At 41.9% G+C, this 18,270-nt stretch overlaps 3 protein-coding genes across 4 annotated transcripts; all 3 read left to right on the forward strand.

The window, feature by feature from the left end:
* Window positions 1-4,724: 4,724 nt before the first annotated feature.
* LOC142954120 (proteinase-activated receptor 2-like) lies at window positions 4,725-5,893 on the forward strand. Its single transcript, XM_076095269.1, has one exon. The coding sequence runs from the start codon at window positions 4,725-4,727 to the stop codon at window positions 5,763-5,765; it is 1,041 nt and encodes a 346-aa protein (XP_075951384.1). The 3' UTR covers window positions 5,766-5,893.
* Window positions 5,894-11,030: 5,137 nt separating this feature from the next.
* Window positions 11,031-14,116, forward strand: LOC142954277 (proteinase-activated receptor 1-like). The gene is made up of 2 exons (XM_076095281.1): window positions 11,031-11,106; window positions 12,102-14,116. Exons 1-2 carry the CDS (start codon window positions 11,031-11,033, stop codon window positions 13,352-13,354), a joined length of 1,329 nt encoding a protein of 442 aa, XP_075951396.1. The 3' UTR covers window positions 13,355-14,116.
* Window positions 14,117-15,005: 889 nt separating this feature from the next.
* Window positions 15,006-17,226, forward strand: LOC142954388 (proteinase-activated receptor 2-like). 2 transcript variants are annotated; one of them, XM_076095393.1, is made up of 2 exons: window positions 15,006-15,090; window positions 16,175-17,226. In XM_076095393.1, exons 1-2 carry the CDS (start codon window positions 15,006-15,008, stop codon window positions 17,224-17,226), a joined length of 1,137 nt encoding a protein of 378 aa, XP_075951508.1. The 2 variants fall into 2 exon arrangements, with proteins under 2 accessions (XP_075951508.1, XP_075951591.1); XM_076095476.1 differs by having other exon boundaries at window positions 15,006-15,078.
* The last annotated feature ends 1,044 nt before the right edge of the window (window positions 17,227-18,270 follow it).

Raw genomic sequence — 18,270 nt, forward strand, 5'->3', positions numbered from 1 at the left:
CTCAAAGGCTATTTAATACCAGACACCTTCCTCTGTCCGATGGATCTAAATAGACAAAGATCCTCTTTCAGAAGGGTTTTCATTATGTCCTCCTGCACACACACACACACACACACACACACACACACACACACACACACACACACACACATATATACACTAAATATATCGCTGGTTTTGTTTTTCGCAGATCTGAATCATATACCAGATGGTAAGATCTGAGATTCTCTGGAAGTCCTTCTCTGTGGACCTACTCTCCCACAGTCTGCATCCTGCCTCCTCCTGTGACCAGGAATGAATTTATGTTAGTTTAGAAACGCCCAAACTCAGCTCGCTGCAGGAACAACATAACATAATATTTCTACATTAACATCAAAAGATCATCATCATTCTGCAGGAGCTCTGTGGAGCTTTATGGTGTCTTTCTGCTTTTGTTTTGGTTTTATGGTCCCCAACTTTAGTGTTTTGGTTCTCTCAAAAGGCTCTGATAAACCCAGAGCACGCTTCCTGTCCAGCAGCAAACACATGAAAGGCAAAGTTAGCAACGAGCTGGTGAAAATAGAGGAGCATTTAGCAGCTAAAGGAACAGATATTTCCTGAGGGAGTTGGTGGAGACCAAAAACAGAGCTAAAAGAGAGAGCGTATTGGACCAGAAACACGACTCCAAATGAATGATAACGTTGCTCGATAACTACTGGATGTGTAAATAAACAACTGTTTGCAAACAGGTTTACCGTTATAACTTAAGTTTGAGTTCGCAGCTTGTTTCTGCTTCCCCCCAAGTGGAGAAAAAAACAAAAAGTTTAAAAAAGTAGTTTTGGGAAATGTGCTTATTTCATGCCGAGTCAGATGAGAAGAGTGGTACCGCTCTCATGTTTGTAGGTTAAATATGAAGCTACAGCCAGCAGTTGGTTAGCTTAGCTTAGCATAAAGACTGAAAACAGGGGGAAACAGCTAGCCTGGTTCTGTTCAAAGGGAACAACATCCGCCACCCAGGAACTCTAACGCTCACTACCCACACAAAAAGTATGAAAACAGCTAGTTGCTGTTTGTGTGGTTTATGTGTCCGACTATTTCTTGACCGAGGGCAGAGACTTCCTCGTGTCTTCACTCAGTGTCCCGGCATCCTCGCGCTGAGGACAGGACTCCAGGAAGGATGTAATGTGTGTGTAATGAGTGAGCTTTAGAGACGCTGGTAGGCAGATTTGATTTTCTGCATTTAAGCAGAGCCAGGCCAGCAGTTCCCCGTCTTTATCCTGAGATAAGCTCTGTCTTTTGGCACTCTGCTTCATGTTTAACAGACACATATAAGAATAGAATCACTGTAACTCAACAAAGTGAGGAAGCATATATCCTTTAAGAAACGCACATTACACCAGCAGGTGGTTTAGCTCTGCGGCTCTTTGAGCCAAATGTGTAAATCTGTTGGATTCCAACGACATCTGTGTGCGACAGCACAACATTTCCAAGCTTTTTGGCCAAAATGTTGTATAAAGAGTAAACATTGTGGGAGCTGGAGCAATTTGTTTGGAAAACTCACAGAATATTTTCATGCTCCGCTCCACTCTGACAGTTATGGTCTCACTCTAGCTCTTAACGAGCCGTGCAATACACACCCATTATAAAATCTGAAACAGACCCAAAATGTTCCTGAAACTTAATCTGTGACTTAATGAAAACTGTGCTAGCTATCAAAATGTCCCTTTGGCTCAATAAAGTGCGGCGTTTTGTCTACGTTTTAAACTTGGAATCATGTTTCTACGTTAATGTACGGCTAGTCAATATAGGCCCAAAGTTAAGTGTTTTTTTAGCTCTCTTCACGCCGAAACCCCATTCAAGTGAATGGAGAAATTTTGCTCAGTTTTTGGGGATTTTCTGGAAAACCGCTGGGCGAGTCTCTGAGAAAAGTCTTTGCACACGATTCCCGATCAAGCCGCACGTTTTGATGTATTTTTTGAGCAGGTGTTGGCAACGCTGTGTGAGGAGAAGCGCGGCAAACTTTCTGGACAAACATGAATATTATTATTATTAAGCCCGATGGATTACAGTAAGTGTGCAAAGCCACACTGAATAATTCACATTATTTGTCAGCACTATTAGATTCACATCAGAGGAAAGATGACCTTAGATGGCATGAAAGGATCAGTTTTTTGTTCTGGTTCATTCTCACATTACTGTCTTGGCTGCTGTGTGACAGGAAAGGTGACATCAGATGATCGGAATGTGTCTCTGCGCGCGGGCTGTAGTTGATTAGTGGACCGGGGCGTTCCGGAGCCACCGGACAGCGGTGGGTGGAAACAAAACACGCTGCTGAAGAAGAGCAGCAGAAACGACACGGAGGAGTCTCGACAAACACGGGGAACGAAGACCTACACGAGGATAATCGACATTCAATATTATTTCTCCTGTTTTTTGGCAACATGTTTTCAATGTGTCCAAAAACTTTGCTGCTGGTGCTGGTGTGCGCGCGTGCTGCCTCGGCTGCAGCCAATAACGGTGAGATGACCTGAAGCTTATTCATTTAAAGCAACGTGTTGATCAGGATTTAAGACCTTTCTTACTGCAAACTTGGTACAATTTGGCAGAAAATGTATGATTTGATATGATTTACTGTAAATACTATGGAGGTGAAACGGTTAGTTGATTAATCGACTTTCTATCAAAAGAATATTAGTCATTCTGATGATGAATAAATTGTTTGTCATTTTCTTCAAGCAGAAATAGTGAAACTATGTCAAACTGTCTCTGGTTTCAGCTGCTGACGTGAAGATTTAGCTTTCCTTCGTTTTCTAATGAAAGTAGATTCGAAATTGTTAAATTGAGTTTTGGGCGTTTGGTCAGACAAAACTAGACATTTGATGACGTCACCTTGAGCTTTGGGAAACAATTGATTCTAAACAATCACTGTTAGTTGCAGCCCTGTAATAAAGTATAACATAAGAGAGATTAACCAGAATAATTACATTTTAAATGTTTGTGGAAAAAATGCCACAGAGCCAATGTGACGTCATCAAATGTCTTGTTTTGTTCAATCAAATAGTCCAGAACCCAAAGATGTTTAGTTTACAACATAATACAGAGAAAACCTGAAACCACCGAATATTTGTCTTTTTTTCACCATTTTTGCTTAAAAAAAACAAAACACAATTTTGTCAATGAAGTGTTTGGTCAATAACCTGCAGGTTGTTTACACCTCTGGTGTGTTTAACGTCTTACAACTGGAACCAAAAGTTGTTCTATTTTCTGAGCTGCAAGCGTCGAACATACAAAGGCCATGTTGGTTTGATGTGTCGGCCTCCAGTGATTAGTCAGAAGTAGTTTGATCTCAGTTACTGAGTTATGAAGTATTATTTATATGTGAAGTGGGTCGTTGTGATGCTCAAAGCCAAGGTCTAATTATAAGTAGAGAGCAGTGTGAGTGCTCACACTCAAGTACTGTATTTAAGTATAAAATTGGGGTACTTGTACCTGACTATTTCCATTTTATGCAACTTCATACTTCTCCACTAAATCTCAGTGGTAAATATTGTACTTTATACATCTCAAAGGTAAATATTGTACTTTTTACTGACAGCTTTATTTTCTTCTTAGATGACCTTCTTTCACAAGCCACTGGAGGTAAAACCACGTTTCTCCAGATGTGTAGATGTTGAATGTTTGTGATAAACTGAAGGATGAAGTGTTCCTTTATGTGTTGATGTTGAATGTTTGTGATAAACTGAAGGATGAAGTGTTCCTTTATGTGTTGATGTTGAATGTTTGTGATAAACTGAAGGATGAAGTGATCCTTTATGTGTAGATGTTGAATGTTTGTGATAAACTGAAGGATGAAGTGTTCCTTTATGTGTTGATGTTGAATGTTTGTGATAAACTGAAGGATGAAGTGATCCTTTATGTGTAGATGTTGAATGTTTGTGATAAACTGAAGGATGAAGTGTTCCTTTATGTGTTGATGTTGAATGTTTGTGATGAACTGAAGGATGAAGTGTTCCTTTATGTGTTGATGTTGAATGTTTGTGATAAACTGAAGGATGAAGTGTTCCTTTATGTGTTGATGTTGAATGTTTGTGATGAACTGAAGGATGAAGTGTTCCTTTATGTGTTGATGTTGAATGTTTGTGATGAACTGAAGGATGAAGTGTTCCTTTATGTGTTGATGTTGAATGTTTGTGATAAACTGAAGGATGAAGTGTTCCTTTATGTGTAGATGTTGAATGTTTGTGATAAACTGAAGGATGAAGTGTTCCTTTAAGTGTTGATAAAATCCTCCTTCAGATAAATAAACTCTTTAAAAAGCCTCTTGGATCAGCTGGAAAATGCATCGTCACAAAGCTGAAAACAGGCTGTTTGTTCTTTTTAGAGATACGTGGTTCTCACAGGACAGAGACGCTACAAACATGATGATCTAATAGAATATGATGCATTGATGTAGATTAAACTAACCAACAGGATATAAAGGAGTTAACATGCAACATACACATTAATGCAGCAGGAATATTAATCCATAAACAACAGATATGACAGTAAAACACTGACAGAGAACATTTTACTGCTTTATACTTTTACACTTGGAGGTTTTGAATGCAGGACTTTTACTTGTAGTGGAGTATTTTCACAGTGTGGTATTGGAGGTACATTTATAGTACGTTCCTGCATGTACTGTCAACCTGTTGCACTTCTGCTTTTTACATGTTTTCGTTTCATATTTTGAACAACAAGCAGGCATGGGCGGTACACCGAACGGAGACGGGGTGAACATCAGCGCCGGAGACAAACAAGTCCTGAGCAGCTACCTCACAACCGTCTTCCTCCCGATCGTCTACATCATCGTGTTCGTGGTGGGGCTGCCCACCAACGCCCTCGCCATCTGGGTGTTCGTCTTCAGGACCAAGAAGAAGCACCCGTCCTCCATCTACATGGTCAACCTGGCCCTGGCCGACCTGCTCTTCGTCATCTGGGTCCCCCTGAAGATCGCGTATCACTTCAACGGCAACAACTGGACCTACGGGCACGGGCTGTGCAAAGTGCTGGTGGCTTTTTTCTATGGCAACATGTATTGCTCCATCGCCTTCATCGCCTGCATAAGCGTCCAGCGCTACTGGGCTGTGGTCCACCCGCTCTCGCGGCACCAGAGGACCAACGCCGTGGCCGTCGGCATCTCCATCACCGTGTGGGCAGTGGTCTGGCTTCTCACCATCCCCCTCTACCTGTACGACCAAGAGGTCTACGTGACGAACCTGAACATCAGCACCTGCCACGACGTCACCAATACCAGTCAGAAGGAAATGGCGGCGGGCTACTTCCTGACGATGGGGACTCTGGGGTTCATCGCTCCCACCGTCGTGTGCATCATCTCCTACGTGCTCATGCTCAAGGCTCTCCGCAACAGCATGGCGGACCCCGCCATCGCCAAGAAGCGGTCAAAGGCCGTGGTCTTGATCGTCACCGTGCTGGTGATGTTTCTGGTGTGCTTCACCCCGAGCAACATCATGCTGCTGGTGCACTACACCCTCCTGTTGTGTGGGGCGGAAAACAACCTGTACGGCTTCTACATCTCCACGCTGTGTCTGGCAAGTCTCAACAGCTGCCTGGACCCGTTCATCTACTACTTCATCTCGAAGGACTTCAGGGATCACGTGAAGAACACGTTCCTCTGCAGGAGCGAGAGGACGGTGGAGAGGATGAAAGTCTCCAGCACCCTCGAGTACTCCAAGAAGAACACGTCCACGTCTGATTCGGGGTACAGGCAGAGTACCGAAAGCTGACTCGTCATCTTTAAAAACTCCTCTGTTATGGATTTCTTTACTGTGACTTTGTCCGTTTCTGTGAGGAAACTGTGACATGTCATCTGCTTTAAAGGCCTCCTAGAAGCTTTGAGCTGTCTAAGTTACTGTTATTTTATTTTGTAAATGGGGTTTAATTTTTTTTATCTTTTGATAATACAACTGATATTTAATGCTTGTTGCACTCGTCTGCAGTTCTATCTGATTTATATGGGACATAATTTATATATATATATATATATATATATATATATTAGTGCTGGGCAAGTTAACGCGATAATAACGCGTTAACGCATTCATTAATTAACGCCGACAATTATATTATCGCGCATTGACGCAGTTTTTAATTTATTTTTTTTTTTTTATTAAGCGGACATTTTTAACACAAGAACTGGGCAGCGAGCGGTGAACAGCTGTTTGTGTGGTGTCTCTTCCTTCTCTTCCGGTTTCCTTCACCTACATTCCCCTGGGTCCTAAGTCCCTCCATGTACAGCTTCTTATTACCCTCTATGTCTTGTGAACACGGGCTGAATATCTATTATCAGAATCATTATAACTGTATTTTAACTGCTTCTGTGTAAAGGGAATACTGCTGTTAAAAATAACCTTAATTGTTTAAAGTGTTTGCAAACAAAATGTTATTGCACTGTTGTTAATATAGCAGTACTTTTAAAATAAAAGTGCGCAATACACTGCTTTTGAATTCATTATTGAACTTTGCGCATAACAATGAGATTAATTGCGTATTCACGTCATTTGCGCCGCCGGTCTCGCCGGGGACTATTTGTGTTAATTTGCGTGAATCGCGCTGGACGCGCCGGAGAGGGGGCGTGGCTTATCGCCCTGAAAGCCGTTCAACTAACCTATATTTCTGCTTAGTACGTGTTGTGGAAGTCCCAGATATCACGGCAAACTAAACGCCGTCATATTGCCTGTGACAGTATTTTATTCATTAATGCCAATACTTTCATATTTTCACGCACTGAAATACATCATAGCCTCACATCTGTATTTGAGGGGAAATGGTAGCTAAGTCAGTCAAAGGGACAGGCTTTACGCGTTTACATTTCATTGCATATAATTTAAAGCTGATAAATCAACATTCTTGGTATGTGTTCGTGTTATTGCCACAACTTGTCAAAGCAGAACCCATGTCTGGGTTCATAACATTGTCCAGAGGAGCTCCGTGGATTTTATCGAGCTGTATTCACTGTGTCTAGCAAGCCACACGTCGCTGTTTACTACAGCTGTATCAACACAAAATAAACTGATTTGGCTGTGATGTAACGGCAATAAACCGACAAAAAGGGAAGCTGAAAAATTTTGACTCACGCGTTTGGGGCGATTTGCCGTTTGACGCGAATTTGCGTCAATCGCGCCGCGCCATCACAAATTTGCATCACTCCAGTCTCATCGCGTCTGTGCATAGACTTTATATGTAATCTACTCGCACGAATAATTTGCGCCGCGTTTGGTGTGAACGCAGCATAAGACTGCTGCAGCGCTCACATGAATCGGGAACTCTTACATGGACATTTTCATTAAAATCTCTTCCAGATGGCGGAGTTCATAGAACCAAAGTTATTTGTATCCACTGCAAAGGCAAATTTTCTTATCACCGGAGTACTTCGAGTCTGAAGTATCACTTAAATGAAATACACATCGTTGATGCCAGCAAATCACCCACCCTTACAAACAGGGGAGGAAGTCTTCAGCAGACTACGTTGGCTGAAGCGTGTGGGAGACGTATAGATAAAGGTTAGGGTTAGGGTCTGTCTGTATACCTTTGTGTCTTCTTGTCTTCTAAAGAATGAATTCAAACAGAGGAAACAGGACATTTATGTGGATTTCGGGATGTTCATCAGCTTTTAAACTTTGACTGAGAACACAACTTGTTTTTATCCTTTTTCCCAACGCTTTAACGTCCTATTGTTAAATCCACGCTGACAATGACCCAGAGAACGATGAAATGTGCTACAGAGGATAAAGAAAACAACAGCAATCAAACTGGCCTGGAACTGTGCCACTGCCTCATTTGTGGACCTAATCTCCCACAGTCTGCATCCTGCCTCCTCCTGTGAGCAGGAATGAACTTATGTTAGCTTAGAAACACCCAAACTCAGCGCGCTGCAGGAACAACATAACCTCTGAAGTGGACATGTCCAGCTGCACTTTTTCTCATGAGAGAATTTAAAGCGGAAGTGATCAATATTTCTACATTAATATCAAAAGATCATCATCATTCTGCAGGAGCTCTGTGGAGCTTTATGGTGTCTTTCTGCTTTTGTTTTGGTTTTATGGTCCCCAACTTTAGTGTTTTGGTTCTCTCAAAAGGCTCTGATAAACCCAGAGCACGCTTCCTGTCCAGCAGCAAACACATGAAAGGCAAAGTTAGCAACGAGCTGGTGAAAATAGAGGAGCATTTAGCAGCTAAAGGAACAGATATTTCCTGAGGGAGTTGGTGGAGACCAAAAACAGAGCTAAAAGAGAGAGAGTATTGGACCAGAAACACGACTCCAAATGAATGATAACGTTGCTCGATAACTACTGGATGTGTAAATAAACAACTGTTTGCAAACAGGTTTACCGTTATAACTTAAGTTTGAGTTCGCAGCTTGTTTCTGCTTCCCCCCAAGTGGAGAAAAAAACAAAAGGTTTAAAAAAGTAGTTTTGGGAAATGTGCTTATTTCATGCCGAGTCAGATGAGAAGAGTGGTACCGCTCTCATGTTTGTAGGTTAAATATGAAGCTACAGCCAGCAGTTGGTTAGCTTAGCTTAGCATAAAGACTGAAAACAGGGGGAAACAGCTAGCCTGGTTCTGTTCAAAGGGAACAACATCCGCCACCCAGGAACTCTAACGCTCACTACCCACACAAAAAGTATGAAAACAGCGAGTTGCTGTTTGTGTGGTTTATGTGTCCGACTATTTCTTGACCGAGGGCAGAGACTTCCTCGTGTCTTCACTCAGTGTCCCGGCATCCTCGCGCTGAGGACAGGACTCCAGGAAGGATGTAATGTGTGTGTAATGAGTGAGCTTTAGAGACGCTGGTAGGCAGATTTGATTTTCTGCATTTAAGCAGAGCCAGGCCAGCAGTTCCCCGTCTTTATCCTGAGATAAGCTCTGTCTTTTGGCACTCTGCTTCATGTTTAACAGACACATATAAGAATAGAATCACTGTAACTCAACAAAGTGAGGAAGCATATATCCTTTAAGAAACGCACATTACACCAGCATGTGGTTTAGTTTAAATAATGAGCAGAACAAAAGTGATTCAAAGATAAGAAACAGATCATTGTGACAAATATTTCTGAGAGGAAATGGTTTTAGTCTGTCTGTCTGTGAGCTCAGATACAGAGTCCCGGTGGATACAAAGCTCCATGAATGAGTCAGACATCTTTCTCCTCAGAGAAAGTAACCAGCACACTTCTTTTTTCTTTCTGTCTATCAAACACACGTTCTCTGTCTTGTATCCTCCGTCTTTATAAATACAAACCACACATGAAGGTAAACTTCAGCTTGTTCGTTGGGAACTTTCCATGCGCTAGAAAAGTAAATACATGTCATGTTGTCTGCTGGAAAGAGAGTCTGAACGTGTAGTTTACAGAAATAAGTAAACACAGAAATGAACAGAGACAAAAAAGGAAAAAGACGGGACATCTAGCGGGTGTCCTATCCCGACCTCATCATGATATAACTCAAAATATAACTTCCAAACTCAGTGCAAAGGGTCAATCAAGGTGCTTTTCATCATCCACAATTAAAATCTTTTCTAAAGACTCTTTAATAATTGAGTGTTTATCTGAGATGATGTATCTGACCGCTGCAGGAAGCACTTTAGCATCTCCAGGGATTCACGTAATAGACACATCTGTTCTCCTCCATCCTGTGAAAGTGCGTTGGTGGATGTTTTTATATCCAACAAAAATATTCAAGCTCCACTTCAACTTGTATTCAGAAACAGCATTTACAGTTACACCACAAACAAACAGATCTATAAAATGCACATGTTGTATCTTGCTGTGAGCTCTCTGTTCACTGTTTATCATGTATGTGAGTTTAACGACGGTTCAGCTTTAGTTACAGCAGAGCATCACTTTAAACACTCACACGAAGGTCACTGGTGCAGATAAGCACACTTCTAACACCTCGCTGACTTATTTGACACTACAGGAAACTTTTGATGATCCAGATAATGAGGTGGGGGAGAGTTTCAGGGGAGGTTCAGCGAATGCAAGAGAAAAAATAAGACATTAGTTTTCAAAAGATGATTTAGAATAAACTAAATCATGGACAGCTCTCTTTTATGTATCTGATGTCGTCTGAAGTTAAAAAACACCACATTTGGCTATCTTGGCTCAGTTGTTGAGAGTTTATGGGATCAAATAATATAATCCAGGAATAAAGCAAAAGTAAATGAGATCTGAATGGATTAGTTTAGTTTAGATCGTCCAAATAAAATAATAATAAAACAATTCAAAACTTACTTTTTTTGCTTTCTGAACTGATGTTTTGCTTTTGTTGTTGATGTTATTTCCGTTTTGTTGCTTTTGTGTTCGATGCTTTTATTATGAAGAACTTTGTAACTTTTGTTTTGAAAAAAAGATACATAATTGTAAATAAATCTTTACTTATTTACTTGAGTTTGTGTTTAATCACGTTTGAAAAAAACCTTGAACAGAAACGTTGATGTTGCACTCTGTAGCTGTTGATTTGAAAAAAATGTATATATAATAGTAAATAAATATTGACTTTATTTCGTGTTTAATAACGTTTAATACAATCTCAGACAGAAAAGTTACTTTGCACTTTCAGACTAAAGTGATGAAAGACTAAATGAAAGAATGAAAACAAGTAATTCCATATTTCTGGTTACGCTACTTTCCATAATATAACATAATAATTCACATTATTTGTCAGCACTATTAGATTCACATCAGAGGAAAGATGACCTCAGATGGCATGAAAGGATCAGTTTTTTGTTCTGGTTCATTCTCACATTACTGTCTTGGCTGCTGTGTGACAGGAAAGGTGACATCAGATGATCGGAATGTGTCTCTGCGCGCGGGCTGTAGTTGATTAGTGGACCGGGGCGTTCCGGAGCCACCGGACAGCGGTGGGTGGAAACAAAACACGCTGCTGAAGAAGAGCAGCAGAAACGACACGGAGGAGTCTCGACAAACACGGGGAACGAAGACCTACACGAGGATAATCGACATTCAATATTATTTCTCCTGTTTTTTGGCAACATGTTTTCAATGTGTCCAAAAACTTTGCTGCTGGTGCTGGTGTGCGCGCGTGCTGCCTCGGCTGCAGCCAATAACGGTGAGATGACCTGAAGCTTATTCATTTAAAGCAACGTGTTGATCAGGATTTAAGACCTTTCTTACTGCAAACTTGGTACAATTTGGCAGAAAATGTATGATTTGATATGATTTACTGTAAATACTATGGAGGTGAAACGGTTAGTTGATTAATCGACTTTCTATCAAAAGAATATTAGTCATTCTGATGATGAATAAATTGTTTGTCATTTTCTTCAAGCAGAAATAGTGAAACTATGTCAAACTGTCTCTGGTTTCAGCTGCTGACGTGAAGATTTAGCTTTCCTTCGTTTTCTAATGAAAGTAGATTTGAAATTGTTAAATTGAGTTTTGGGCGTTTGGTCAGACAAAACTAGACATTTGATGACGTCACCTTGAGCTTTGGGAAACAATTGATTCTAAACAATAACTGTTAGTTGCAGCCCTGTAATAAAGTATAACATAAGAGAGATTAACCAGAATAATTACATTTTAAAAGTTTGTGGAAAAAAAAGTGAAAAAATGCCACAGAGCCAAAGTGACGTCATCAAATGTCTTGTTTTGTTCAACCAAATAGTCCAGAACCCAAAGATGTTTAGTTTACAACATAATACAGAGAAAACCTGAAACCACCGAATATGTTTCTTTTTTTCAACATTTTTGCTTAAAAAAAAAAAAAAAACTTATTTTTTGTGTCTCTCGTCTAATTGATTTATGGTTGCAACTCCTAAACCAATTACTTTCATTGTCGATTAAGCTGCTGATAATTTTCTCAATTAATTATTTGGTCAATAAATCAGCATCATTTCAGATAAGATATTAAATTCAATATGATAGAAGATTGGAATCTGGAACCAGTAAAGTATTGACATTATTGATAAAAACAAACACAAACTTTAGAGATGAATTGATTCTCAAAAGTATCAGTTTACCATTGTTTTTCTGTTGTTTCATCTCTATAATTTAAATATGAATAAAACACCCGTTAAACCCTGACGCATGTCTTTCTCTCTCCAGTCAGTGCAAGGGGGAGGACCTTCGCCTTCTTCGACCGTTCAGTCACAGATGAACCGTTGGATCTGAGTGACATTTTTGCAGAAGACAACGTTGCCGAATCGAACCGCTCTAGAAGTAGCCGGCAGCGTAACACGACCGTCTCCGTCCGGCCGGAAATCTCCGAGGAGGCTCTGCAGTTTCTAAAGGGCCCGGTGTCCACCGTCCTCATCCCTTCCTTCTACGCGCTGGTCTGCCTCGTCAGCGTGCCCGTCAACCTCTGCGCGGTTGTGGCCTTTACTCGAAGGATCCGGCCCAAGAAGGCGGCGGCCATCTACATGCTGAACCTGGCCTCCGCCGACCTGCTCTTCGCCTCGCTGCTCCCCTTCAAGATCTCCTACCACTTCGGTGGCAACAACTGGATATTCGGGCCGTTCATGTGCCGTGTGGTCACCGCGGCGTTCTACTGGAACATGTACTGCTCTGTCCTCCTCATTGCTTGCATCAGCGTGGACCGGCTCCTCGCCGTGGTCTACCCAATCGACTCCCTGGCTTGGAGAAGGCCCCGCAACGCTAACATAGCCTGCGTGGCCATGTGGATGCTGTCCTTCGCCGGCTCGGTGCCCCTCGTCCTCTCCGACCAGACCTTCCACCTCAAAGAGTTGGACATCACCACCTGCCACGATGTCCAGCGCGCCGACGAGCTGATCCGGCACCACAAGGTGTACTTCGTCGCCCTCTGCGTCGCCCTCTTCTTCCTGCCTCTGCTCGTCACTGTGGCGTCCTACGCTCGGGTGATCTGGTCGCTGAGCAGAGTCCCGCGCGGCTTCCCGGGAAGCTCCCGCAGGAGAACGAGAGCGACGGTGATGGTTCTGACCGTGCTGGTGATGTTCGTGCTGTGTTTTACGCCCACGAACTGTCTGCTCCTGGCGCACTACATGCAGTTCGACGAGGGAGTGAAGAGCAGCCGGGAGGCCCCCGATGGCTCCTACGCGGCCTATCTGGTGTTTCTGTGCGTGGGGAGTCTCAACTGCCTCCTGGATCCTCTGGTCTACTACTTTGGGTCCTCCCAGTGCCAGAGACAGCTGTCCAGCGCGCTGAGGTGTCAGAAGGTCACAGAGGGCAGCGGCCATTCAGCGTCTAACTCGAGCAGATCCAGCAGCAGAACAATTCTCAAATCCAGCCGTGCAGAGAGCTCCAAAACAAACGCTCCGGTCACCAAGATGGACTCTTTCCAAGCGAACCTCAGCAGCCAATACAAGAAGCTGCTGGTCTGAGAGGATGAACTGACTCCTACCTGTGATTTTAAAGGTATGAAATGGTGGAAATATTTTATTATGAAGTCCAAGTAACGGCAAAACGAAGAGCTCAAAGTGAATCTGTAGTGTGTTTTTCTTTCAGAAACCGCCTGATGTCCTGCCAACAGATATAACTTGGTTTCATGCAACACGTGTGCAATGACAGAAGAGCCTTTTGAGAAGAAGGAAGTTGAGATTAGATAAAGTGCTTTCTAGAATTCTGCTGAACAGTTGATACTTTTAAATGCATTTTATTTTTACACTGTAGAAGTATGAGAGCTTATAAGCTGCAAGTAAATCTGTAAGTATTACATTTAATGGAAGCAAACTTGCTGTTTTGTGGTGTTTTTGTTTTATTTTTTTCTCCATTTTTGGTCTCTGAATAAATCTGTTATCATATGATTGTGATGTGTTTTAAAGATGAACAGGTCTGTTTCATGCTGCTCTCTGCTGGTTGGAAGCGTGAAGTACTTTTAAGTGTATTATACACAGTAAGGCTGTAGTTTTACTGTGTTTTCTCCTCCAGCAGGAAGCGCTACGATACCGATAATGAAAGGAAACCTGAGGGACTCAGAGCTCCACCTCCTGTTTCACTGTGTTCATATCGGTCTGAGCAGAGAGTCATGTGAGAGTGTAAAGGAGCTACTGACTGAATAAATACTTTTTTAATCTTTCAATGTAAAACAACTGGCTGTCCTGTAGATTACTTCTCTTCATCCACTTGATTCATTTGCCAGTTATCTTCTTGATTATCTGATTAATCGTCGTGAAAAACTGCCCATCACATGTTCCTGAGAGTCCGTCTTTAAATGTCTTCTTCTGTCCGACAAAATGTCCAAAACCAAAAAGATGTTCAATTAACAGAAACAAGAAGAATATATGTTTCATGCACAGCCCATCTAACTTATGAACATGAAATATTTCATTATTTGGAGAAATAATGATTTCTGTTCTTTTCTGTATTGAATGTGAAGGTTTGTAGTAAATGTAAAGAGTTACAACTTCAGCTCTTTTCTACATTTTGACTTTTAATTAAGTCAAAACCAAACAAAAAGGTTGCTTTAGGTATTATTATTAAACACATTTGAATCCTTTATTATGTAACAAAAGGTGACTTGAACCAGCTTAGACAAGCAAACATTGAAAGACTCATCCGGTGATCAAACTCCAATATTGCACTTAATATAATATAATCACATAACATGGACCACACACCTGTGTGCATATGTTCATGTACAGCAGCTTCTGTTCTGCTTTCTTCATAAGGTCACAAGTGATGGAAAACATAAGTAGGTCAAACTATGGCTTTAATTATATCTCTAGGAAATGACCTCATCAGAGATGGAGTAAAAGTAGAAGGAAAATAAAATGACAATTGGCAAAATAAAACAGTCATTTAAATCAAACACCAGAAGTTGTTTACTGGTATATGAAACCGATGTCATCTGACAACCAATCATAGATGTTTACCGGTGAACTCACCTGACAAGACAATGTCATACTTCCAAAATCAATACTGAGGCGCTACGCGTGACCAGGCATCACACCCCTTCGCTGTATGAAGACCGGGATGGTAGTTAAAAGCAGCCACGCCCGCACACACACGGTTGCTCTTTACCTGTGAACGGTCATGGCAGCGAGGACGCGATGGTTTCAGCTCTTCCTCCTGCTGGGGTTCCTGCAGACCTGCGTGTTAGAGGAAGGTAAGAAGAAAAGCTCCCGCAGGTTGTTTACACCTGTGATGCATTTAAGGTCTTAAAACTTTAAGGTCAGGATCCAAAAGTTGTTCTATTTTTTGAGCTGCAAGCGTCGAACATACAAAGGCCATGTTGGTTTGATGTGTCGGCCTCCAGTGATTAGTCAGAAGTAGTTTGATCTCAGTTACTGAGTTATGAAGTATTATTTATATGTGAAGTGGGTCGTTGTGATGCTCAAAGGACTGATTATAAGTAGAGAGCAGATCAAAGTGCTCACACTCTAGTACTGTATTTAAGTACACATTTGGGGTACTTGTACCTGAGTATTTCCATTTTATGTAACTTTATACTTCTCCACTAAATGTCAGTAGTAAATATTGTATTTTATACATCTCAGAGGTAAATATTGTACTTTTTACTGACAGCTTTATTTTCTTCTTAGATGACCTTCTTTCCCTTGCTACTGGAGGTAAAACCACGTATCTCCAGATGTGTTGATATTGAATGTTTGTGATAAACTGAAGGATGAAGTGTTCCTTTATGTTGATGTTGAATGTTTGTGATAAACTGAAGGATGAAGTGATCCTTTATGTTGATGTTGAATGTTTGTGATAAACTGAAGGATGAAGTGTTCCTTTAAGTGTTGATAAAATCCTCCTTCAGATAAATAAACTCTTTAAAAAGCCTCTTGGATCAGCTGGAAAATGCATCGTCACAAAGCTGAAAACAGACTGTTTGTTCTTTTTAGAGATACGTGGTTCTCACAGGACAGAGACGCTTCAAATATATGATGATCTGATAGAATATGATGCATTGATGTAGATTAAACTAACCAACAGGATATAAAGGAGTTAATGTACACATGAATGCAGCAGGAATATTATCCAGAAACAACAGATATGACAGTACAACACTGACAGAGAACATTTTACTGCTTTATACTTTTCATACTTGGAGGTTTTGAATGCAGGACTTTTACTTGTAGTGGAGTATTTTCACAGTGTGGTATTGGAGGTACATTTATAGTACGTTCCTGCATGTACTGTCAACCTGTTGCACTTCTGCTTTTCACATGTTTTTGTTTCATATTTTGAACAACAAGCAGGCATAAGCGGTCAAGAGAACACCTCCGGGGTGGAGGTCAGCTCCTTAGACAAACAAGTCCTGAGCAGCCACCTCACAACCGTCTTCCTCCCGATCGTCTACATCATCGTGTTCGTGGTGGGGCTGCCCACCAACGCCCTCGCCATCTGGGTGTTCGTCTTCAGGACCAAGAAGAAGCACCCGTCCTCCATCTACATGGTCAACCTGGCCCTGGCTGACCTGCTCTTCGTCATCTGGGTCCCCCTGAAGATCGCGTATCACTTCAACGGCAACAACTGGACCTACGGGCACGGGCTGTGCAAAGTGCTGGTGGCGTTTTTCTATGGCAACATGTATTGCTCCATCGCTTTCATCGCCTGCATAAGCGTCCAGCGCTACTGGGCTGTGGTCCACCCGCTCTTGCGGCTCCAGAGGGCCAACGCCGTGGCCGTCGGCGTCTCCATCGCCGTGTGGGCGGTGGTCTGGCTCCTCACCGTCCCCCTCTATCTGTACGACCAAGAGGTCCGCGTGACGAACCTGAACATCAGCACCTGCCACGACGTCACCAGGCCCAGTCAGAAGGAAATGGCGGCGGGCTACTTCCTGACGATGGGGACTCTGGGGTTCATCGCTCCCACCGTCGTGTGCATCATCTCCTACGTGCTCATGCTCAAGGCTCTCCGCAACAGCATGGCGGACCCCACCATCGCCAAGAAGCGGCGAAAGGCCGTGGTCTTGATCGTCACCGTGCTGGTGATGTTTCTGGTGTGCTTCACCCCGAGCAACATCATGCTGCTGGTGCACTACACCCTCCTGTTGTGTGGGGTGGAAAACACCCTGTACAGCTTCTACATCTCCACGCTGTGTCTGGCAAGTCTCAACAGCTGCCTGGACCCGTTCATCTACTACTTCATCTCGGAGGACTTCAGGGATCACGTGAAGAACACGTTCCTCTGCAGGAGCGAGAGGTCGGTGGAGAGGATGAGGGTCTCCTTCAGAGCCCTCAAGTACTCCAAGAAGAGCAACACGTACACGTCTGATTCGGGGAACACGCGGAGCACCGAAAGCTGACTCGTCATCTTTAAAAATTCCTCTGTTATAGATTTCTTTACTGTGACTTTGTCCGTTTCTGTGAGGAAACTGTGACATGTCGTCTGTTTTAAAGGCCTCCTAGAAGCTTTGAGCTGTCTAAGTTACTGTTTTTTCATTTTGTAAACGGCATTTTATTTTTTGTATCTTTTGATAATACAACTGATATTTAATGCTTGTTGCACTTGTCTGCAGTTTTATCTGATTTCTATGGGACATCATTTATTTATATATATATATATATATGTGATCTTTTAGCTGTCATTTTAATTGTTTTAAACTGCAGGGAAGTTCTGAAAAAGAAGACGTAATGATGAATAATTCCAGGCCATATACTTACCTGCCGGTTTTCACAGTACTTCATACTTTGGCAGCTGGTATGATTCTGAAACGGGAATTAAATTGCCTTCAATGTGTATGAAAGGGTCAACTATTCGATTTAACTTAGTTAAACTTTTTGGTTATTGACATATTCTCTGTCAGGCAGGCTGTTGGAAAAGGTCAAGCTGTGTCTTCCTTATTTTCAAAACAATTGTCATATTTAATCTTTTCTGTAAATTCACAATTTGTTGTGCCGGTCCTCCGGAAGTCCTTAATGTGTTCTAAGCCATTAGATTTACATAACGCTGACTGGCATGACGCCTCGTTCTTTTTCCCCAACAATACGAAACATCTCTTGGGTTTATGGTGTTTCTTTGGTGAAGTAAATCACAATCGCTGTATTTATTTTGGATTTATTGAAATTGACAAAGAAAGCTATTAAAAACGGTATTTGTTATCATATTATACGTACTGTTGTTGTTTTTTGTGAGCCTAATTTGAAGCTCGACAAAACGTCACATGGTGTTTTTACACAGAAACTTATTTTCAAAGAGGTTCCAACAGTCATAAGAAATGAGAAAGACGATCTGATATATAGTCTAATACGAGTTCATTATATCCAATCGAATAGGGTCTACATAGAGCCGCTGTGCAAAGGGATGGTGAGCTTCTTCTACGGGAACATGTACTGCTCCGTCCTCTTCA

The sequence above is a fragment of the Anarhichas minor genome, unplaced genomic scaffold (genome assembly GCF_050575085.1).
Source record: "Anarhichas minor isolate MPS153535 unplaced genomic scaffold, ASM5057508v1 ptg000002l, whole genome shotgun sequence".
NCBI classification, from domain to species: Eukaryota; Metazoa; Chordata; class Actinopteri; order Perciformes; family Anarhichadidae; genus Anarhichas; species Anarhichas minor.